We start from the raw sequence: 25,720 nt of genomic DNA on the forward strand, positions 1-25,720 counted from the left end.
ATTTATGAGAGGAGGAATAAGGGGTTGAGGGAGAGGGGTAGGGGTGGGAGGGGTGAGGCAGTCAACTCAGAAGTTTCCCTATGAAGCTACGAATTCTTTCATGGAATGTCCGGGGGCTCAATGACCCGGTTAGAAGGAAAGTTGTGAAGTCGGTGATTCGAAAAGGGGGTGGGCATGTTGTGTGTCTTCAAGAAACCAAAATTGCTTCAATGACGAACTTGGTTGTGCGAAGCTTGTGGGGGGGAAGATTTGTGGAATGGATTGCTTTGGATGCGATTGGTTCTTCGGGTGGTATCCTTATTATGTGGGATAACTGGTGGGTCTCTTTGATGGACTCTCAGGTTGGGCTTTTCTCCGTTTCTTGTGTTCTCTCTTTGTTGGAGGATGGTTTTCGTTGGGTTTTTTCGGGTGTTTATGGACCTACAAAAGATTGTGAGCGTCATTTGCTTTGGGAGGAGCTGGGGGAGGTTCAAAGGAGATGGTCGCTTCCTTGGTGCATTGGTGGGGACTTCAATGTCGTTCGTTCTCCTTTTGAAAGGTCGACAGGTGGTAGGTGGACGATCGACATAGAGGCCTTCTCGGAGTTCATTGATGGTTTCTGTTTGTTTGATTTGCCTTTGGTGGGTGGGCCCTTTACTTGGTCTAGTGGTCGCTCTCCTCCTACCCTCTCTCGACTTGACAGATTCCTAGTTTCGAGTGATTGGGAGGAGAAGTTCTCTGAGGTGGTTCAGGCCACTTTAGCTCGCCCTGTTTCTGATCATGTTCCGTTGCAGTTAGATTGTGGTGGCTGGTGTAGTAGACAAATCCCTTTCAAATTTGAGAATATGTGGCTTCGGGTTGACCGTTTTCTGGAGCAAGTCTGTTCTTGGTGGTTGGGCTATGGTGTGGTTGGCACCCCTAGTCATTCTCTCGCAGGTAAGCTACGTCTTTTGAAGATTGATCTTAAAGTCTGGAATAAAGAGGTTTTTGGAAATCTGGTTTGGAAGAAGAACCCGGTTTTTTCTGAGATTGCTGATATTGATAGGATGGAGGGTCAGGGTATTTTGGCGGATTCTTTGAAGCTTAGGAGGGTGGAGTGTTAGGCAGAGTTTGCTGAGATTGCTATCATGGAGGAGATTTCGTGGAGGCAGAAGTCTAGAGCGTTGTGGCTCAAGGAAGGTGACAATAACACGAAGTTTTTTCATAGACTTGCCAATGCTCATAGAAGGGGCAATCATATTGGGAGGATTTGGGTGGATGGGGAGGTGTTTTGTAAGGAGGAGGAGATTTGTAAAGGTTTTGCTGAGTTTTTTTCGAAGTTGTTCATTGAACCTTCTGGTTGGCGACCTCTTCTTGCAGGGCTTCATTTTGATTCTATTTTGAGTGAGGAGTGCTCTGTTTTGGAGGAGCCATTTTCTGAGGAGGAAGTTTTGACCGCTTTGAAGAGTTGTAATGGGGATAAAGCCCCAGGTCCCAATGGATTTTTTATGAGATTCCTCTTGGAGTGCTGGGAGGTGGTTCGAGAGGAGGTGATGGGTTCTTTCCACGCCTTTCATTCTCGGGGCTCTTTTGAGAAAAGTTTGAATGCCACTTTTATTGCTCTTATTCCGAAAAAGGGAGGGGCGTTGGATGGTAGGGATTTTCTCCCTATTAGCTTGGTGGGTTGCTTTTAAAAGTTGATTACAAAAGTCTTAGCTTCCAGGTTGAGGAAGGTTATGGATGGTGTTATTTCTGATTCTCATAATGCTTTTGTGGGAGGCCGTCAGATTTTGGATTCAGTTCTTATTGCTAGCGAGTGTGTCGACTCCAGATTGAGCAGTGGGGTTCCAGGTGTTTTGTGCAAACTGGATATAGAGAAGGCGTACGATCATGTTAATTGGAATTTCCTCCTTTACTTATTGGAGAGGATGGGGTTTGGTGAGCGATGGAGGAGATGGATCCATTTTTGTATCTCTAGCGCTCGTTTCTCTGTCCTTGTGAATGGTGCTCCGTCGGGGTTTTTCTCTAGTTCGAGGGGATTGAGACAGGGGGATCCGCTTTCTCCTTTCCTTTTCCTTTTTGTGATGGAGGCTCTTAGTAGATTGTTAAAGAAGGCTGTTGAGTTGGGGTTTTTGAGAGGTTTTCGGGTGGGCAGAGATGTGGCTAGTCAGTAAGAAATTTCACACTTGATGTTTGCGGATGATACTTTAGTTCTTTGTGATGCTGATGCGTCCCAACTGAGGTATTTGCAATGTGTTTTGAATTGGTTCCAAGTTGTTTCTGGGCTTAAGGTGAATGTAGGAAAAAACGTTTTGGTTCCGGTTGGGGAGGTCCCTGAGATCGAGATGTTTGCTTAGATTCTTGGATGTCGTATTGGCTCTTTCCCCATTTCTTACTTAGGGTTGCCTCTGGGAGCCCCTTCGAGATGTGTGGGGTGCTGGGACCTGGTTGTGGATAGATTTGACAGGAGACTTGCGGGTTGAAGAAGCAGTATCTCTCTAAGGGAGGGAGGGTCACTCTGATCAAGAGCACCCTTTCTACCCTCCCTACTTATTTTATCTCTCTCTTTCAGATTCCTTCTTCTGTGGCTGAGAGAATTAAAAGGTTGCAGTGCAATTTTCTTTTTGGTGTTTGGGGGGGGGGGGGGGGGGGGGGGGGAGTTCAAGTACCATCTGGTTCGTTGGGAGTAGGTGTGCCGTCCATTTCGTTGTGAAGGTTTAGGGCTTAGGAGGTTATTGCCTTTCAATAAGGCTCTCCTTGGGAAATGGCTTTGGAGGTTTGGGGTTGAGAGTCATTGGCTTTGGAGGAGAGTTATCGCTTGCAAATTTGGGGAGAGCAGTGGAGGGTGGAGTTCTCTTGAGGTGCATGGCCCTAGGGGGGTGGGGGTTTGGACCTTCATTCGGAAGGGGTGGGAGGATTTTCGCAATCATGTTCGTTTTCGGATCAGGGATGGTAGGAGGATTAGATTTTGGGAGGATGTTTGTTGTGGGGAGCTTTCTCTTGCTCTCTCTTTCCCTCAGCTCTTCAGGATTGCTTCTCATAGATAGGCCATGGTGGTTGACTGTTATCATCTTGTTAACGGGAGACTGACTTGGGATGTTCAGTTTAGGAGGCATTTTCAGGATTGGGAGATAGAGGACGTTTCTCGTTTGTTGGAGGTTTTGTATAGCCAGGTGATCACAGTTGGGGATTCGGATGGTTGGCTTTGGGTTCCTAATTCTCAGGGTTGGTTCGAGGTTAGGTCTTTTTTCAGGTGCCTTTCAGTTGATGCTCGGGGCCCCTTCCCTTGGAAGTCCGTTTGGCGTTCTAAGGCCCCCCTCAAAGTGGCCTTCTTTGCTTGGACTTCTGTTTTGGGAAAAAATTTAACTCAGGATAATTTGAGGAGGAGGAATCAGGTGGTGGTTAACCGTTGTTACTTGTGCTTGCGCGATGAGGAGACAGTTGATCATCTTTTGTTGCACTGCAGTATGGCCAGAGATTGCTGCGTTTTGATGTTTGGTTTGTTTGGAGTTCCCTGGGCTATGCCTTGTTCCACTAGAGGGTTGATTGAGGCTTGGAGAGGCTTCTCAGTTGGGGCTCTCATTCGTGATGCCTGGAGGGCTACTCCTCTTTGTATTTGGTGGTGCATTTGGCTGGAGAGAAATTGGAGATATTTTGATGGAAAGGAGAAGCCTGTCACTTTGCTTAAGTTCTCTATTATTTCCACTCTTTTTTGTTGGGTTTCAGGAAGAGATTATAGATCTTTAGAGGAGATTGTTTCTTTTTTGGCCTCTTTGAAGGCTTGAGGCTTTTTTTGGCCTTTGTGTCTCTTTGGGATCCGCTCCCCTTTTGAGCGATTTTTTATAAAATTTTTACTTATCAAAAAAAAAAAAAAAGTAATTGATACATATTGTTGTCTAGTACAAAAATTGCATATAGGACATAAGCAGGATGCTGGGAAGAGAAGACTGGAGATAAACCTAACCTTTCCTAATATTTTCCGCAAAGTAACTGCATTGAGGCTCGGACTTGCATTCTTGGCTTGTCAAGCGGCTTTACGATTGCACCAAGCAATGACCCATATCGTTGTGGATTAGTACAACAGGAAACTCACCTTTGAGAATAATCTTTAGTTCTTTGAAAGTAAGAAGCAAACCTTTCTCACAAGTTTCAGTTCCCCCTTGGGAGTATTGCTAAAAATAGCAATAATGGTTTGGGCTGCAATGGTTGATAATGAGGTTTCAAGTCTGAAGGCAGCAAGTTTCAAGTCTGAAGGCAGCAACTTTGTGAAAATAGTGTTGAATGCTAGGTTTAATCCTGTCTACCCATGGCACCATTGATAAACGGGACCAACACTTTATAAATGCCCTTTAAAAAGTTATGATGCTCCTTTTATGTGAGAGGAGAGGCATTAATCAACCTCAGATTTATCCACCCAGAGATGTATGACTCCAAAAGGCAGGAAAATGAACATTAACATCAAACAAGAAAAAGAAGAGAGATGGAAGCAGTAAAAGTGTAGTATTTTTTATATTAAAAATTTATTGATGCTAGTGCGGCTCAATCACTGGTTCCTTTGCAGTGCAAGAGAACTAACTTTATAAATTGAATGAGAACTCCAACATTTATTAAACACATTGTGAGACAGAGGGAAACTGAATAGTCAAGATGCATTTATGGAGAGAACAATCTGGATTTTATTTTATTTTTTGATAGAAAAAGAAGAAGATGAAATGATCTCATGTAGTTCGTGTAGTCTCCCAATAAATTAAAGAAACCAATTCCATTTTTGTTTATTTTCTGGTAACAAAGAAACCCAATGTAGTGACCCAAATATTTTGTATTAAAGTTTAATAAAATATTGGTATGCATATTCAACAAAGATTGTTCACCTACACATACAAGAAAACAAAGTTGCTTTTGGTGTTAAAATCCTTTAGAGCTCCTTATGATTAATTGATTACCATTCAATATTGTTGCGACTAGAGAGAGAGAGAGAGAGAGAGAGAGAACAGAGTGGATACATAATGTGTATTTCATACATATCAAACCCTAAGCCTACTACAGTGGCTTATATAGAGTACAGGTCTCAGCTAATTACACAATGACCCTACCAACTATATGTAATTACATAATGACCCAAAATATTCTAACACTCTCCCTCAAGCTGGAGAGTATATATCAAATAATCCCAGCTTGGAACAGATAGTCCTTAACCGATTATGACCCAATGCTTTGGTAAACGTATCAGCTAACTGATCTTCAGACTTCACAAATGGAGTAGAGATGCTCCCACTTAATATTTTTCCTCGAATGAAGTGACAATCAACTTCAATATGTTTGGTCCTCTCATGAAACACAGGATTTGATGCAATGTGAACAGCTGCTTGATTATCACAGAACAATGCAGTAGGAGTTTCAACTGTCAACCCAAGTTCTTTTAGAAAATGTTGTATCCAAGTCAACTCACTAGTTGTATACGCCATTGCCCTGTACTCAGCTTCAGCACTAGATCGAGCTACCACTGTTTGCTTTTTACTTTTCCATGTAACAAGATTTCCTCCTACAAATGTGCAGTAGCCTGTAGTAGATCGCCTGTCTAAAGGAGAACCAGCCCAGTCAGCATCTGAAAAACCCTGAGATGACCATTTGATTTATATAGTAACCCAAAACCTGGAGCTTGCTTGAGATATCGGATAATCCGAAGAACAACAACCCAATGTGGCATTCTAGGAGCTCCCATGAACTGACTTACAACACTAAGTGCATATGAAATATCAGGTTTCTTTAGGCTTATCCTTAACCAAATGAGAGCCAAAGCCTTTGGCTTTCAGAAAAATAGCTACGGACTTGGCCCATAAAATATAGTTCTTGCCATTGAGCTTGACAGAAGTCATGGGAGGATTGAAAGAAGTAAAAGAAAACAGGTCAGAACCGGCAGCAGCCATGGAGAAGGACAAACAGAGAAGAAAACCAAACCTGGGGAAAAAAAAGATTGAATCCGGATCTGGGCAGGCGGGCCGGATCTGGGCAAATGGGCCGGATCTGGGAAAACGGGCCGGATCTGGGCAAACGGGCCGGATCTGGGGCAACTGGGTTTGGATCTGGACAAACGGGCCAAATCAAAACCAGTTCTCTGCTATTCCGGTTTTAGTAATCCAAGGTTGGAATAACTTCACGCCTGCAGCCAAACACCACTCTTGTCCTTCACAATCAGCGCCGGCAAGAACCAGATCTATGCCACCGACCATAAACTCCAATCACCCAAGGTTCGTAATGAAGAATCAAGGCTAGTACACACCCTAGCCCATGCAACGGTGACCACGGCAACCCAACACAAGCGGCAATTTAACAACCAAGCAGAGAGGGTTTGCGATGATGCAACCTCTGCAACTTGCGACAGCCAAGGCAGCCTCGGCCTACAAAATGAAGGGCTTCAGATTTGAGAACGACAGACAAGAAGCTTCAAACCTCCGACAGCTTCAAACCTCCGGCTCGAACAGAACGACGGCCAAACCTGTCGCGAAGAACAGAATCAACTTCGATCTCGATTCTGATTTGTAGAAGAACACCACAGATGCAATCACAACCATAATCTTAGTTTTCCCATTGTTTCGTACTGCTCTGATACCATGTTGCGACTAGAGAGAGAGAGAGAGAGAGAGAACACAGTGGATACATAATGTGTATTTCATACATATCAAACCCTAAGCCTACTACAGTGGCTTATATAGAGTACAGGTCTCAGCTAATTACACAATGACCCTACCAACTATATGTAATTACATAATGACCCAAAATATTCTAACAAATATCACTGACCATCTAATTGTGTGATTGTAAATGCAAATTGAAGAAAACTATAGCAGTTAAATTTCTAAAATGCACTCTGACATTCTCACACTGCTTTTAATGTTCAATTTATCCTTTTATATGCATATGATAGGTTTTCTGAAAACTTATGGTGTTTATATAGAACATTGAATCACGGAAGGATTGGGTTTTAAAAGTGTTTTGAGTTTTATTTTGAAATTGCCTTCCCATAGGTTTCTGTTAATTTAGACTCAGGGCTGATCAATTGAACTCGATTAATCCTTCTATCAATCAAATTTGTTGTCCTAGTTCAATCAGAATTTGAGTTTCCAAAACAGGTTTATGCATTTTAAAACATACTTTTAAGAATCAAAATATGTAATTTAGAAACCTAACATGTTAGATGAATTAGGTTAATTTATATGAACCCTAATTTTGCGAGAGCATAATTTGAGAGTCAAGTTTAACTTTGTGACCTTGTTGAAGTTTTGAAGTTACCGATTCACCCTTAGACAAAGGTCACTGAACTGACTAACTTATATAACTTTTAGAACATAAACAAGGCTAGAGTTAAGCATACAAATTCTAGTTTTATACAAAATTTGCCAATAAAATACATATTGTTCAAGATTTTAACTGGTTAATGAAATGAGCTTATGAAAGAGAGAACAAATCTGTAAGAAGGGAAAAACAGAGAGCTAGATCAATCTAGAGAATAGCTTAAACACCCACAACTCAATCCCAAAAGAAAGGGAGTGGTACAAAGCTGCTATAGCAGGCTGAATAAATTGATAATACCAAAAAGCTACTGAATTCAACTTGGAACACTCTTTTAGAAGCCACAAGGGATGCCCTAGCAAAGATTCAATCCTAACCCTTCATATAAATACAATCTAAGAGCTACTATTCTGTCTAGCAGAATAAAGATGCTAAAAAAGACCACAGTCCTTAAATGGTCACACGACTCACTTAAAAGGCACATGATTTGCAAAATAGAACCAGAATGACAAAAATTATCCTAACTAGAGCTTAAGGCAAACATTAAACAGGAAATAAAGGCAGATTTAAGACTTAAATAAATGACTTAAAACCATTAACAATCACGCAATCTGATCACATCATCATCTGCCCCAATTAATTCAATCTCAGTCTCTCTTCTTAGGATGGTCAACTGTTTGAAGAATGTCCTCTTCCACTTGCTCTGCATCACTGGTAAATCTTATTTTGTTGCTTTATGTTTCATATTATAGTCTGATGCAATTTTATTTTGATAATCAATTGTATTATGTTTCACAATTTGATGTATTTATGCTCTACAGCTATTAACATCTTCTTCTACGATTAATTTTTCTTAATTGAGCCTTGCAATTTTTTTTAATAGTTGTTATCATCTTTCACACTTTAGGTGTTACTTACAAAAGCGTGTCCTCAATATCTCGAGAGGCCCTGCTGTTAGGGCATTGCGTGCACAAACTGATAAGAGGGAATATGCTATGCAAATGAGAAGTATTGTGGAAAGGCAAGTTTATATACTTAACTTTTCTAAATAAAGTAATAACTTGAATTGATTTTTTCAAAGTGAAGAAAAAGAAAAAGTCAATGCAAGTTATTAGCATTATAAACTTCTGCCGTATCATAACTTGTATTGATTTTTTTTTTTTTTAAAAGTAAATATGTCTACATTTAACCCTTCAATCCTGATTTTGCAATGCTATATTTAGGTCTAAAGGTTAACTAATTGCTGATCGTGGTCCTACGCATTTAGGTCTATCCATTATGTCTTGGGAATGTGCTAACCATAATGATTGTTTATGTAATCCAAGCAGGATTGCATGGATTATTGATATGATCTTTTTTCTCGTCGAGCATTGTCAAATGAATTCAACGCTTGTTCTAGTTTTAGAAAAGAATTCTGTTACCTGCTTTCATTTTTCCAGTTTATAACTTTCTGAATTTCAGTAACTTCTGGAATTATCTATTATCGACACACGAACTTAAAAATAATAATGAAAGAACTTTTAAGGTAATCTATGTGGCAATTGGAAAACAGTTACTTTCCTTCCCTCCTCTCCCCCCACTTTTTTACTTTTTTATTATTATTTTAACACTGTATGGCCTTGCGGGAAAACCCTTTTTGCACTTTTAGTTGGTTTGAGATCTATGGGGTTCCACTTTTCCTTACTCTCCCCTCCTCTCTTTTTCCCCCTTTGAAATTTTGGGCTCCGTACGTTGGCTTACAGGAATATGTTGGGGTGAGGCCATGAGGTTTATTGTTGGAGATAAGACTAAGAGTTGAGGAGTGAGTTCCTAAACCTTATTTGGTGAATTTGGAATGACAGGAATACGAGAAAGAAGAAGAAAATAAAAAGGTTGAGCTTTCAATTTTCAGTTGAAAACTATTAAATTTACCAAATCTTTTTGTTTGGGTATATTTTGAGGGGGTACCTTATTTGGTGAATTCAGAAGGACAGAAATATTAGAAAGAAAAATAAAAAAATGGTTGAGCTTTCAATTTTCAGTTGAAAACTACTACGCTTACCAAATCTATATGTTTGGGTATTTTTTGAGGGGGGCAAAGTCACTTTATGCTGATTTTTTAAGTTTTATCTTCTTCTTCTTTTCCCCTTTTCAGTTTAATTTCCTTGTTTTTCATTAGAAACCGAATAAAGAAAAAAAGAAAGAAAAGAAACCGAATAAAGAAAAGAAAAAAAGTTTTTTTTTAAATTTTTTGCATTATCTTCTAACTAGCAGATTTCTATTTTCAGCACGTCAAACCTCTCCATTAGAGAGGCAATGGTGACGGATATTTTATGTGGAAACAATGACAATGTGGAAGGTGTTTGCACATTCTTCGGGATGAACTTTTATGCACCTTCAGTTATTCTCACAACGGGCACCTTTATGAGTGGGAAAATTTGGGTTGGTAAAACTTCTATGCCAGCAGGAAGAGCCGGTGAGTCAGCGTCACACGGTCTTACTGAAAACTTGCAGCAGCTTGGATTTGAAATTGACCGATTAAAAACTGGCACTCCTGCGCGTGTGGACTGTCGCACCGTAGATTTCTCTAGATTGGAGCCCCAACATGGAGATAAAGAGGTCCTTCCATTTAATCTTATAAGTAGCTTTAGAAGATTTAATTACCAAATGATGCAATTATTATATCATGCTTTATGATTTGCCACTCCAGAGAGATTGAGTTCACGGTATACATGTCATCAATCAGTACCAGCAAATTTATTTATTTATTTATTTTTTCCTGAATGAGGTAATTTTATAAATTAAAAAAAATGTAAAGTACAAGAGATAGAAAGAGAGGATACCTTCCATTACAAATCTGAAATGGAAAATGCCCAGTTCTAATAAAGGCCGAACAAAACCATGAAAACCTTACTGAGCAATGTTAAAAAACAGCTAGCAAGTCAGAAAGATTTAAGGAGAAGAAGTGAAGCACTTCCCAAACAATTGCATTGGCAGCAGCAGAAGCATTATCTTTAATCCCATAATGGAGAGAAGCATTTCTTTCCATCCATATCTTCCAAATATAGCACGAAAATACACCTTGAAGATGTTAGACTTGTAACCTTGCCCCTGAGATTGTCGAGTAAACCAATCCACAAGATGATACACAGATTGAAATCTCAATCATTGAATGTGCAGCATATCAGATGCAGCTTGCCACACCTCCTTAGCATAAGAGCATGTACAAAACAGGTGATCATTTGAATCCTCATCCTTGAAACGATTATGACAAACCGCAGGACCATAGAAACCTCTCTTTTTCAAGTTGACAGAAGAGAGATTCTTGTTGTGCATAATGATGGAGACAATAACTGCCACTCTAGGTCTACAAAATTTCCAGTAAAGGGCAGGCCAACTAAGAGCAATCTTCCTAGCTCCAATTTGCCACTCCACAAAAATTGTTTGAATTTCTTCTCTAGCCTGGTTACGCAGTCCCATGGTATTGAATCCAAACACCCAGTGATAAAGAAAAGAGTGCAGGACAGCTCTTAGCACCAGCAATTTAGGCAAAGGTGCAAGTCAATTGGCTATGTAGGTAGACATATTGCCTATTTATTTGCTTGGCATGTTCAATGATGCCTTGTGGATTTAATTGTCAAAAAAAAAAAAAAAAAAAAAAAAAAAATGATGCCTTGTGGATTTAGCAAATTAACTTCTATCTCTCACAGAATTCAAGGTCCTGACAAAATGTTCTAAATTTGAACCTGAATACTAAATGAAACTACTAGGAAATATACACTATGTCCTTTCTTTTAGCAGTGAAAGATAATCCATCTAATTTGAGAATTGTGTTCTGAATGCAAGTTCATGATAAACAGGTTGGTTGGTTTAGCTTCGATCCTGATTACCATGTTGAAAGAGAACAGATGTGCTGCTACCTTACACGTACCACAAAGAGCACTCACCAGCTAATTAAAGAGAACTTGCATGAAACTCCCACTTATGGCGGATGGGTTGAAGCTAAAGGACCCAGATACTGCCCTTCAATTGAAGACAAGGTATGTTATTGTTTTCAATTGTAGTCTTATTCTTAATTTTTGATTGAAGCTTCACTCAAATTAATTTCATAAATAGGCATTTTCTCCAGAGCCTGATGGTATGGTATGGGATGCAATATTTATACTTCTCCTTTTAGTGTGTGTGTTTGTGCATGTGCCGGCACACGCATGCGTGTACTTATTGTTGAGTTTTTTGGGATTTTACGCATCTCCTTTTAGTTATAATATATGTGCTTGTGTGTATTTTTGTTTTTGTATGTTTCTGTATTGGATTGTGGGGGGATTTTTACAGCTATAAGAGAGTTCACTGTCTTTATTTAGGCTCATGAACTTTCGGAATTGGAAAGGGAACAGTTCACATGGGTTAACACTAAGGAATCACCTGTGATGTCAAGGATCATTAGATTCTTGGTTTCATGGGAGTGGTAGGAAATTATTTTCCCATGTTTCCCAATCATCTCTTCATGGATCAGCTTTGGACTATATACTGATTGTCCTCGATAGGGAGGATTAGATACGGGTAGGGCCCCTTTAGACTAGAGAATCTGTGGCTTAAGAGGAGGCTTTTGTGGACAGAGCTTGGGTAGTGGTGGAAGGGATATATGTTTAAAGCGGCCTCAAGCTTTGTAATAGCTAGGAAACTCAAGATTCGTAAAACAATTTGAGGAGGTGAAATGTAGAATAATTTAAAGAACTTTGAGGTTAGGAGAGCCAGTTGACGAGGTGAATTGTAGAATAATTTAAAGAACTTTGAGTTTAGAATAATTTAAACTCAAGAATCATGTTAAATGCTCTTGGTGTAGTGATGACATGGTATCACACACTAATTAAAGACGGACACCATGTCACTTTGTTAATATTTAATTAGTGTGTGATACCATGTCATCACTACACCAGGAGCATTTAAGTTTTTCTTGTTTTTTGGAGCAGCTTTATCTACAGGAGTTTGATGGTGGAGGTCCGGATTCTCTTGTTTGGGTGCCTTCTCCTCGGGGAAAATTTGATGTGATTTCTTTGTTTCGATGCCTTTCTGATCTTCCAGGGCATGCATTCCCGTGGAAGGCGGTATGGTGCTCTAAGGCCCCTCTCAAGGTGGCCTTTTTTTTTTGCATGAACTGTGGTTTGGGGAAAGATTCCAACACTTGATAAACCTGATGTCACGACCCAAAACCCGAGTAAACTGAGGTTTATAGCGTACAATGGGTGCACATCAGCTACAAGTGGAGAACAAAACCGAGGAACAAAGGCTACTGGAATGAAGATATAATTGACTCTACGCACTACAACAATGGACTGTCCTATTCTCAGTTCTCTTATTATGCCCATAATAGCCTGCATTTCAACATATAATTCCACACACAACCCATCACAGGACACAAGTCAATCACATAGGAAACATGCCTTATAATATCTGATACAAATCCAACCCCAACTACCTCAAGATAATCGAACAACATGTACATGGCATTTCAGCAAACATTTTAAGTACACAAAACAGGACCATTTCCAAAAAAATCAAGTCTAGCAACTCCAGAGTTCTCCAATGGCTCCTTGGTACCTGAAAATGATAGGGTGAGCTAACATCCCAGTAGGAATAGACCATAACAGGAGCTTCAAAGAGGTTTAAAGGCACATGGAAGTAAGTTTCACAGAAAATATTTAACATTTGTCTAATAAAACATATATATACAAAAGACATAATTGTTTCTCAACAAAAAATGGAACAAGGGCCTCAAGAAAGGATGGCATTTCATCAAACATTTTAAGTACACAAAACAGGACCATCTCCAATAAAATCAAGTCTAGCAACTACAGAGTTCTCCAATGGCTCCTTGGTACCTGAAAATGATAGGTGAGCTAACATCCCAGTAGGAATAGACCATAACAGGAGCTTCAAAGAGGTTTAAAGGCACATGGAAGTAAGTTTCACAGATAATATTTAACATTTGTATAATAAAACATATATATACAAAAGACATAATTGTTTCTCAACAAAAATGGAACAAGGGCCTCAAGAAAGGATGAACAACAACATGAGTTGATGATCAATTTGGGCAAAACACATGTAGCGCAATTTAAAACAGATACTTTTATGGCTCAACCAAGGAATTTAGGAATTAAACCACTCTAAGCAACTCAAGCTATAGAGAACCCTATCCATGGATGACAAAATGAAGATGAAGAAGATTTGATGATGAATTGTACAATTAAGCCTCTATTCCTCTTATTCCTTTCCTTTCCTTCTTCTTTCTCTCACTAAACCCCCACTGCTGGAGCTCTATTGCGTTCCCCTTTGCTGTTTTCTTTCCTGTCTTGGTTCACGTGTTCATCTAATAGAAGAGAAGGCAGCAACAAGTGAAATAGCTGTGAACAAAACGTGTCCTATGGTGGCATGAGGGAAACAGGTGTGAAAAGGCTGCCACTTGGATCCCACCCGCCAACTTTCGCGAAATTCCAAAACTCTCCCTGACTAACAAGTTTAATCACACTAATGGCCCAATAAAAGCAGTTAACTCACTAAGCACAATTAAATGTCACTAAGCACTATTTAAAGTCACTAAGTGTAATTAAAAGTCACCAATCATGGTTAAAAGTCCCCAATCATGATTAAAAGTCACCAAGCACAACTAAGAATCACTAAGCACGATTAAAAGACCTAATAAAATCCTAAGATATCACATCCTCCTCCCCTTAAATAAATTTCGTCCACAAAATTTAGAACTGAACTTGTTTCGTACACATATGGCCCTTGCCTCTACCATCCCCAGGCGATGTGAGATAGCGTGACCTGTAAGCCGTTGCGGTAGCTAGCCAGTGCCAGTCACCTGCCTACACACTTTGTAAACGTTGTGGTAGCAAGCCAATGTCCGCCACCTGCTACTCAGTATAATCCCTTGCGGTAGCTAGCCAATGCACGTCCTCCGCCCACGCAGACCCGTCTACAATTGGTAGCTAGCCAGTGCTATTCACTCACCCACTCACACCCGTCTACATCGTCACTACCACCACATTTCCGGCTGGGTAACAGCTCTGATACCTCTTTTGTCAAGACCCAAAACCATAGGCAGTGAATAAAATAGGTCTAAAGTGTACAATGGGTGCAACAGCTACAAGTGGAAACAAAACTGAGGGACAAAGGCTACTGGAATGCGGATATAATTGACTCTACGCACTACAACAGTTGACCGTCCTATTCTCAGTTCTCTTGTTATGCCCATAACTGCCTGCATTCCAACATATAATTCCACATACAACCCACCGCAGAACACAAGTCAATTACATAGGAAACATGCGTTATAATATCTGGTACAAATCCAACCCCAACTATCTCAAGATACTCAACCAACACGTGCATGGCATTTCATCAAACACTTTAAGTGCACAAAACAGGACCATCTCCAAACAAATCAAGTCTAGCAACTCCAGAGTTCTCCAATGGCTCCTTGGTACCTGAAATGTTAGGGTGAGCTAACATTGCAGTAGGAATAGACCATAACAGGAGCTTCAAAGAGGTTTAAAGGCACAAGGAAGCAAGTTTCACTGAAAATATTTAACATTTGTATACTAAAACACATATATACAAAGGACATAATTGTTTCTCAACAAAAATGGAACAAGGGTCTCAAGTAAGGATGAACAATAACATGAGTTGATTATCAATTTGGGCAAAACACATGTAGCAATTTAAAACAGATACTTTCATGGCTCAACCAAGGAATTTAGGAATAAAACCACTCCAAGCAACTCAAGCTATAAAACCCTACCCGTGGATGACAAAATGAAGATGAAGAAGATTTGATGATGAATTGTACAATTCAGCCCCTATTCCTCTTCTTCCTTTCCTTCCTTCTTTCTCTCACTAAACCCTCACTGATGGAGCTCTCTTGCTTTCCCCTCTGCTGTTTTCCTTTCTGTCTTGGTTCAAGTGTTTTCATGAAATAGAAGAGAAAGCAGCAACATGTGTGATAGCTAGGAACAAAACATGTCCTGTGGTGGCATGAGGGAAACAAGTGTCAACTAAGTTATTAAAGACTGCCACTTGGATCCACCAGCCAACTTTCACAAAATTCCAAAACTCTTCCTTACAAGTTTAATCACATTGATGCCCCAATAAAAGCAATTAACTCACTAAGCACGATTAAATGTCACTAATCATGATTAAAAGTCACTAAGCATGGTTAAAAGACCTAATAAGATCTTGTTGGGGCAGCGGAAATGTAGGAACACAAAGATCTAATTAAAGCCAACAAAGCAATCACACACAAACACAAGATATACATGGTTCAGCGGAAACCGGCTTACTTCCATGGATGAGAAGAGATTCCACTATGATTCGTAGAGATATTACAACAATAGAGTACCAACACCACGTACATGTTTTTTCACCATGTACCACTCCACGAGCCTATCTCCTTGCTACCAGCGTCATCGGTATTTTTCCTACTCTACCAACCCGCATACTACCTCTACCCATCAACTCCCTCATGAGACTACATCTCTCAATCTCATAAGCCTCAACCTAAAGCCTATGTATCTATTTATAGAGTTCCAAACCCAATTCCTTGTTGGACAAGGATTACGATTTCTTAGATGCCAAAACTTGCCAAACTAGAAATTACCAAAGAGAATACAACTTCTTAAATAGAAATATAATTAGAATAGGAATTTGAGACACAAATTCTAATAGATCCTAAGATTTCACACCTGAGGAGGATAAGATAGATCTAATTGGTGCTGCATGTGTAAGTGCAATGGAGAGTCTGTTGATCATCTTCTTTTGCATTGTCCTGAGGCTCACAATTGTTGGAGTCTTTTGTTTGGTCTCTTTGGAGTTCAGTGGGTCATCAGTCATGCCTAGGTCCGCGAGAGGCTTGATTGATATGTGGGAGGGTGCTATGTGGGATCCCACACCCGTGACTTTTGGAGGGTGGCACCCTTATGCCTTTGGTGGTGCACTTGGAGGGAGAGGAACGAAAGATCCTTTGAAGGAGAGGAATCTTCGATTGGAAATTTAAAATCTATTTTCATTAGCACTCTTTTGTTGGGTTATGGGTAGATATTGTACATCTATAGAGGAGATAGTTGGTTTTTAAAGTTCCTTGGGTCTTTAGGTCCCTTGTGGCTTTTGTGTTGTTTTTGCCTTTTTGGGCCGCGTTCCCCTTTTGAATGCTTTCTAGTACAACCGTACTTATTATATATATATATATATATATATATATATATATATATATAAGAGTAACTAGGAAAAAAAAGAGCATATGCTGTAAAAGGGAAATCTGAGATTTGATAGAGCAGAATCGTCCTTAAATCTTATAATGGAGAATAATATCTTCTATTGTTGGCAACTACATCAAATCCTCTTAATTATTTTCTGAATCCTCCTTAAATCTTGCAATGGAGAATAATATCTTCTATTGTTGGCAACTACACCAGATCTCCTTACCGTTTCAGCCTCCCTTATTTGCGGTGATCATGTATGCTCATATACTCATGAGCCAACTATTCTACATCAAAATATATATATGAAGGTGAAGGAACCTGATCAATGGACTGGCATGGAAATGGACTATTAATAATTTGAAAGAACAACTTTTGGTAAATTGATTTCTCAAATTAGTACAAGCATACTCCATTATAGGCAATAGCAAGTTCCAAGTGTCTAGGTACACTCTAACAAGGAAACTTACCAATTTTCCTAGACCTTGCTTAATAACCTCAAATTTCCTACCAGTTAGTGGACAACATGCAAAAGAAAAATTTAAATTTGCTCCTAAAAGTGTCGAAATTATCTCCCAAAAATTACTATGGCACCTGACATCCCTATTTGACACAATGAAAGTGAATGAATCATGAAATTTAACAATCTCTTCAAGGCTATCATGAATGAAGTCTTTTTGTGTGAACTTATCATTTGGGTGATTCATTTCAACACGTTTCCTTGCATGTGCGAGATTGAGCGCGACTTCTTTTTTTTTTTTTTTTTCCTAAATGGAGGAAAGTTTGATAAATAAATAAACAATTTGGTATATATGAATAGGAGAGGGCATACCCTCACACCAAAAAACAAACCCCTAACAACAGGGAGCAAAAAGACAATGAGAAAAAGGAAAAGGTGAAGAGAGAGGGCTTACCCTAACTCAACACACAAAGAACCATCTCAACAAAAATATCAACTAATATCCTGGAGGCATACCCCAAAGATATCCAGCACTTCCCAAACTATACATTTCACTAATTCCCAAGGTTGCTTGAATCTGTCACTATGCAATCTACCATTCCTCTCACACCAAAGGAAGTATAAAGTAGCTGTAAATAGCAGTCTGAACAATTTGTTTCTGCAGCTCTCTGAAAAATTGTGAAAGAAAAACTGTGCCAAGTCCAGTATTGAGTCACATCTCTGAATGGAGCATTTGAATAGACCAGACAAATTAGACCAAATATGCCAAGCATAGTCACAACAGCAAAATAGATGATCAGTGGTCTTCACATGATTTTTACACACAAAACACATAGACGCCAGAGAAATCCCTCTCCTCTGTAGACAGGAGTTAGTTAAGACAGCATCAAACAAAACTAGGGCAGTGTGAGTAGACCATCTAGGCCTTCCACCACTCCAGCATAAGGAGTACCAGAATACCTCAGGTCTTCTCATTCTGCATGACTCCCAAGCTTCCTTGAAAGTAAACTGTCTAGACTGCCACAACAATTGATCCCTCCCCCCATGAATTGTAATCCCCTGGACATACTGAATAATGTCATCAGTATTTGCATCAAACTTGGACACATCCCACTGCTGTCCCACAATAAATTTACTCAGTGTAATGCATTTGTCCCTAGAGAGAGAGCTCAGAATTCAAGACTGGAACTTCTCATTCATAAACTGGCCACCACACCAAGGATCTAAAAATATTTGAACACTTTGGCCATCCCCAATTTTGTATCTACAATTCTGTTGCACAATATCTTTAACAGATACTATGATCTTCCAGATAGATGAGTAAGAATCCCTTGGCACGACATGGCAGAAAGAGGACCTCTTCAAATAACAATTCTTAAACCAAGAAACCCAGATTCTATCTTTGGACAACAAAAAATCCCATGCCAAAACACATTTGGAGGCTCTGTCCACATCACCAATTCTTCTCACACCAAAGCCTCCTTCCACTTTTGGAGCAGCTAGCTTTCCCCAGTTCAATCCATGAAGCTTATGAGTGTTCTCATCATGACCCCAAATAAAATTCCTCATTATTCTCTCAATGAAGTTAACCACAGAGGCTGGGATAGAATAAACTGATGTCCAATAGTGAACAAGAGAGATAATAACCGCCCTCACCAGCTCTACCCTTCCCGCCATTGAGATATTCAAACTACTCCATCTAGTAGTAGCAGCCACTACCTGATCCATAAGACTCAAACAATCCACCTTTTCAGCCCTTTATCAGAAATAGGCAGGCCCAGGTAGGTAAAAGGAAGATTCCCCAACTTGCATCCCAGAATTCTTAGAAAAGTAGCTTTCCTCTTCACTAATCTAGTCAGAAATATCTTTGATTTTTCCCTACTCACAGAGAGCCCAGAAACAGATTCAAAATGCCTCATAATCTTCTTGAGAGCAAAAACAGATGCTAGGTTAGCTCTAACCACCACTAGAAGGTCATTAGGTTAGCTCTAACCACCACTAGAAGGTCATCAGCAAAGAATTGGTGAGAAATAGAAATCGCAGCTTCAGAGGTCACCAAATTCCCTTTCTTGATATTAGCTTCAAACACACCTGAGAGGTACTGTCACAAGGGTAAATAAATGGGGAGATAATGGACATCCTTGTTTGAGACCTTTGGAAGGCTGGAAAAACCCAAATGGACTACCATTGACTAGGATAGAGAACCAAACAGAGGAAATACATTCTTTAACCCAACCAATCCACGTAGAACGAAACTCAAAAAACTGAAGAAGTTGAAGAAGAAAAGACCATTGAACTGAGTCATAAGCCTTTCTTAGGTCCACTTTCCAGGCTATAGTAGGCTTAGCACCAAAACCTCTCAACAATTCTTGAGCTAAGCTAATGTTATCTTGAATTTTCCTGCCTTTGATGAAGGCATTCTGCTCCTTCCCCACTAATTTTTCAAGAACCAGAGCCAGTCTATTTGGTAGGATCTTTATGATTACCTTATACACCACATTGCATATAGATATAGGTCTGAAATCACCAACCTTAACAGCCTGTTTCTTCTTAGGAATACGAGTAATAAAGTTGCTGTTCAGACCTCTACCCATCACTGGATGATTGAAGAAATACTGGACAGCAGCAATAAGATAATTACCCACGATACTCCAATATTGTTGGAAAAAATCTTGTTGTGAAGCCATCAGGACCAGGAGCTCTATCAGCTCCCATACTGAATAAAGTAGCTTTGATCTCATCCCTACTAACATTAGCCTCCAAAAGAGCAACATCCTCAGGGCCAAGGACTCTTCTGATATTCTCAGCCTTGGGAGGATCTCTGACATCATATTCATTAGAAAATGAATCTTGGAAATGTTTAACAAACATCTCTTGAATGCCTACAGGGTTTGTGACCAGCACACAATCTGCATTTTCTAAAACAGTGAGATTATTCCGAGATCTGTTTTCCTTGATCTTCTGAAAAAATAATTTAGAGCATCTGTCCCGATCCTTAATCCATGTAGTCCTTGCCTTTGATATAAAATAATTTTGTCGTTAGAAAGAGCAACCTCAAACTTCCCTCTAGCATTCTCTTCTCCAATAATAGCATCAGCATTCATAGGATCCACTGCAACAGTCTTTTAACAGTCCTCAAGAACCTTTCTACATGACTTCAGATAAATGTTATCCTTGGACTTAGGCAATACCTTCTCTGAACTGCAGAATCCTAGGCAGACTTCGTTTCCTTTTCATTGCGTTGGAAAAAAAGATAGTGGACTTCTGCAAATCAGCTGCAATCCAGAAGAGACTGCAAACTCAGCAAGCACTCTCTTAATAGTCATAGCAGAGCAAATATCGGCTTTAGCAATCATAAGTAAGTCATCAGCATACAACAGGTGACAGAGGTTAGAGGTCATTCTTTTCACGGCTTTAAATAGGTCAGGGTCCCAGCACCAACTTCAGCTTCAGCCAATGGTGATATTCAGTTACAAGAGTAAAAAGCAGAGGTGTTAATGGACAACCCTGCCTTAACTCTCAACCAGGTTGAAAGAAGCCTTTAGATGAGCCATTAATAAGCACGGAGAACCAAGAGGTTGCCAAACATTCTTTCACCCAAGAAATCCATCTATTCCAAACCCAAAAGTTTGAAGGAGATTAAATAAGAACTGCCAAGACTCAATCATAAGCCTTATTCAAATCAGTTTTAATAGCTAGAGAGGGATTTGCAGCTCCATTAAAACTTCTGATCAACTCTTGAGCCATAATCATGTTGTCATGAATCCTTTTGCCCTTAATGAAAGCAGATTGTTCACAACTCACCAAATTAGGGATAACGAGAGACAGTCTATTGCCATAGTTTTGTTGACAATCTTGTAGTGGTGTTGCATAGAGAGATAGGTCTAAAGTCTATATCCTGAATAGCTTTCTTCTCCTTAGGGACTATAGGAATAAATGAGGAGTTCATACCTTTGGAGAGCTTTGGATGATTAAAAAAATGTTTGACAGTTGCACACACATCATTACCAATAACATTCCAGAATCTTTGAAAACTTGTCCTATTGAATTTTTCGGTAGTCATTTAGTTGTAGAAAAAAGGTTAAGGACCTATGGTCAAAGTTGACTTGTTTATACTGTTGTCAGGGGCTTATTTGTTATTACTTATATAATGTTGGGGCTTATGTGTACTTTCTGAAACTTGTTATTATAAATATAATGTGGTGAAAGGATTAAAGTATTCTTTCATTCTTTCTCTCTTTCTCCATCTCTCTTATCTTTTTCTCTCATCCTCTTTATTCTCTTTTTCTTCTTCGTATACTTTACTCTTTGATTTGATTATCTTTTAAAGTCAACATGGTATCAGAGCATGGTCTGTAAAGCTCTAGGTGTGTAGTTAAAACTCTAGGGCAAGTTTGTGTAAACCCTGGCGGGTGTGAAGGGTTTTGAAGAGATTCCAAGATGGGATTTGTTTGCAAGGAAGTAGGTTTTGGACCTGTTTTTGATCTATTGCAGTCTCAATTGGTGTTTTTTTCCGTGTTTGCGAGGTTCTGCAACAACGGCTTTTTCTTCATTATTAGCGATTCTGGTATGGTCTACTTTGTTGCTTTCTAGGTTTGTGTGGTGATTGTGTGGTCGTTTTTTTATGCATCTTAGAAGATGGTAATCTTTCTAGTTGAATTTTGTATGTTAGAGAGGTGGTTCTCTACGTATTTTGTTGCTGTTTTTGTTTCTAAGGATTAATACCCATAAACTGTTTGATAAAATGTCTGGCTTAGATGTGACTTCAAAAGAAGTTGGGTCTTCCCCAAGTTTGACTCCAGTATTAGGAGGTAGTGGTGATCACCATCCAGGCCTTCGTATTACGACTGTTAGGTTGGATGAGACGAACAATATGGAGTGGGCTCAATCTGCTCGTATGCATATCACTGGTCGTAGGATGATCGACCATATTGAAGGGACTGTCATGTATCCCTCCAAGAGTGATCCTGAGTTCAAAGAGTGGAGTACAAATAATGCACTAGTTATGAGGTGGTGGTTGCAGTCAATGCAGCCACACATCAACAAAGGGTTTCTGTTTGTGAAAACAGCTATGGCAGGCTGTAGAAGAGACGTATTCCTCGGTTAGTAATTTTGCAAAACTGTATGAACTCCAACAACAGATTTCAAGATTCAAGCAGGAAGACCAAACTCTTGCTACATATTACCACACATATGTAGTAAATAGGAAGAGTTAGATCACTACCAAAACTACATACCTGTGTGTGTAGCTGATGTTAAAGCATTTTGTGCTATGGTAGAAAGGAATCGAATGTATGAGTTCTTGGGTGGTCTGCATCCGAGATACGAGCATGCTAGGGTACAAGTGTTGGGCAGGTATCCAACCCCTACTTTTGTTAAAGATGTGTTTTCGTATATCCAAGCTGAGGAGAGTAGAATAAAGGCTATGTTTGCACCTGTATACACTAAGCCTGAGTTAGAAGTACCATTGTCTGAGAGATTTTCTCTTGCCACACAACAATGGAACAAGCCCAATCCTCCAAAAGGAGGGAAGCAGGATGACAAGAGCAAGTTGAGGTGTGATCGCTGTGGGCGCCATACGAGGGAAACATGCTAGAATCTACACGGTCGCCCTACTCCAGCTCCTGCACATTCGAATGCTAGGCCAAGGCCTAGTCCATTTAGGGGTTATATACGGCACATACTGCAGAGCGTGAGACTACTTCTACTCGTCATGTCTCCTCAGGGCCACTGAGTTCTTTGTCCGGGGCTGAACTTGTTGCTTTTCGAAATCTACTAGCTCAAAATGCCTCAATTTCCACCTCTAACTTCGCCCAGACAGGTACCTCTCATTTGGCACATCAAGTTTTCACATTATCTGGTGGGCCTCCTTGGATCCTTGATTCAGGAGCCATTGATCACATGACTGGTTTGTTATCTGATTTTTCTTCATACAGTTTATGTTCTGGTAAGGATAAGGTTAGAGTGGCTGATGGCACCTTCACCTCCATTGTAGGAAAGGGCACTGTTTCTTCCTCTCCTAATCTTACCTTATCCTCTGTTCTTCATGTCCCAAAGTTTACCAATAACCTCCTTTTTGTCAGTTACATTAGAAAAGGCTTGAATTGTAGTGTAACCTTTTTTCCACCTCATTGTGTGTTTCAGGACTTGGATACGGGGAAGACGATTGGAAGTGGATGTGAGGACAATGACTTGTATTTGCTGAACGCGAGGCCAACTTCTTATTATGTTGCAAATCGTTAGTGGTACAACTCCTTTGCAACTTGTTCATTTTGATGTGTGGGGTCCTGAATCTACTACTTCATTACTTGGTTTTCGTTACTTTTTTGTGTTTGTTGATGACTTTAGTCGATATACTTGGCTTTATCTTATGAAAACTGTGATACCCCCGAATTTCCGAGTGTGGGATGGCCAGGTAATCAGGTAATAAACGAACACAGAATACAAGAGGAATATAATAAAATAAATAATAATGCTGAAAGGAAAACTAAGTAATAAATTCTTAATAAAACCTTTGATACCAATAGTCCAACTAAATCCAGTAATTCATAAACCTCCAAAGTACAACTTGGGAATCCGTATATCAAGGACCCCTAATAAAAATCCCATAATTGAATTAATAAATAATTACTAAGTTTGAGAAATAAAAGAAATCTGAAATAACATCCTACATCAATAATACGGAAGAGTGAAGATGAACGAGATCTCTGATCTGCACGAACAACTCTAAGACCGGTACTGCCGAGGACCTGAAAAATAAATGGTGGGTCAGACCCACAAACAAGTTCCTTCTACTATGACCCGATCAGAGAACCGACAATTAATACATCCTTAACTAAACTCATGCTATAGCTACATAATCGATACATACATATACAGGGTCCCTTCTACCAGGGTACACACATCTCCTAATCTGGCAATATACGCCTCAGTCCTAACCATAGATCCCGAGACCTCAAGCTTTTATCATGGCTCACATATATATATATATACAACATTAATAAATAAATGTCATATCTAACAACGACACAAGTAGAGTGTCATGACTTAATAGCCAGCCCACCTACACATCAATCCAACAAAACCATATCTAACAATGGTATAAAATATCAAGAAGCTTAGCTTATTAGCTATCTCAATGATCACATCACATACAAGAATAAATCTCATCATAGTTATATATCAATAACACAACAATTATAATCCATAATAGTTCAAGTCTAGAACAAAAGATATGATAGAAGCATGATTTAAAAATCATAATACTAACTACTCATATTTAACAATGATAACAAATAATTACATGGCTAATTACAGCCATGTATCATGCTCGTAGATCATAAGTATATCAACAACAAGGATTATAATAATGTATTCAACAATTATATTTAATTACACAAATTAAATAATACGAAAGATTAAATCATATTTTTTTAATTAATTTAAACTTTTCCATCTAACATCAAAACATGAGGGTTTATTACCAAAATATATATTTTAGACCTATATCACTGTACTCAATACTTATAAACATGTTTGGGATTAATTACACTTAAAACGGGGTCATTCGGAAAACTTTTGGAGAAAACAGTTTCTAGAGCTCGAGCATAATCCCCCTATGCTCGAGCACAAACCCCATTGCTCGAGCACAACCCTTTGTGCTCAAGCACAGAGTCGCTGGATAGAATCTGCAGGTCCATTTTTGGCCTGTAAATCCACGATTCGGGTTCTAAAACATGGTTTCTAAGTCCCATGTGATCACCAATGATTTATACAACCAATATACACTAGATCCAACAATTTAAAACAAGTTTTATGCATCAATCAAAGAATTCATCTAGTTGAAGAATAAACATATATAAACATAAAATCCTTCATTTCAATTCATCCATAGCAATTAATTGATCCATTTAATTCTCTGATTTAATTCCTTAAGTCTAGCATGGGATGGAGAGATCATAGATTCAACGGGGAAGAGATAGATAATGAACCTGCCTTATGATTTTCGGATTGAAAATCAACTATATAAACTCTCCGACCTTCTTCTCTAGTTCTAGCGACCTCTAAGCTATTCTGGTCACCTTCTTCTTCCTCTTTTCTCTCTCTCTCTCTCTTTCTCTCTCTAGATCTCTTCTCTCTTTTGTAACTCACGTATATGTAAAACCCTCTTCTTCTGACTACCACATCTATATATAGTAACCTACAAATCCTAATCTAAGACCAACTAAGATAAAAATAAGGGTAAAATGCAAAAAACCCCCCTGAACTATTGGTAAACATGCAAACAACCCCCTATACTACAAAAAATGCATAAAACCCCCTGAACTAGTCAAATTTGTTGCAGATTGCCCCCTCCGGCAATAATCCGGCCAAAAACGTCTCTAATTTGAGCGCGTGTGACACCTGATATAGGAATTAATTTTAATGGACAATAATGCTCGTACAAATCTGACAAGAAATTGGAAGAGATGAGGGAAAAGTGTAGAGTAATACCATCAGAATATCAAAATGTGTTCCAATTTAAAACAGGTTGTAAATTGGGGTTGATCGGATTTGGTGCGTTATGGGTCTCTCTCCATTGACGGTGATTTTTGTAATTGACATTGTCTTTTTCCATTGACGACATCATACGCTGAGAACGAATCTATAAATTACAAGCAAGGAATCGGTCTTGAGTTTGGCGAAGAACAATGATCTTAGGGTTGATTTGAATCAGGATGTGAGTTTGTTGTAAAAGATTATGATGATTGAAGGAACGGAATTACAGACACATGGT

The 25,720-nt window shown here is 39.2% G+C and overlaps 1 protein-coding gene across 3 annotated transcripts in view; it reads left to right on the top strand.

Moving 5' to 3' along the window:
* The window catches only part of LOC132303161 (uncharacterized), an 87,723-nt gene that overhangs the window by 22,802 nt on the left and 39,201 nt on the right, over positions 1-25,720 (top strand). For all 3 annotated transcript variants that reach the window (XM_059800307.1, XM_059800306.1, XM_059800308.1), the window contains exons 4-6: positions 8,156-8,269; positions 9,516-9,846; positions 11,088-11,267. In XM_059800307.1, the coding sequence (XP_059656290.1) occupies positions 8,156-8,269; positions 9,516-9,846; positions 11,088-11,267 (625 nt within the window). The remainder of the gene's footprint in view (positions 1-8,155; positions 8,270-9,515; positions 9,847-11,087; positions 11,268-25,720) is intronic.

Source organism: Cornus florida, unplaced genomic scaffold (genome assembly GCF_030987335.1).
Source record: "Cornus florida cultivar Cherokee Brave unplaced genomic scaffold, ASM3098733v1 CherokeeBrave_3.0.0_Hap2_Chr04, whole genome shotgun sequence".
In the NCBI taxonomy this organism is placed as follows: Eukaryota; Viridiplantae; Streptophyta; class Magnoliopsida; order Cornales; family Cornaceae; genus Cornus; species Cornus florida.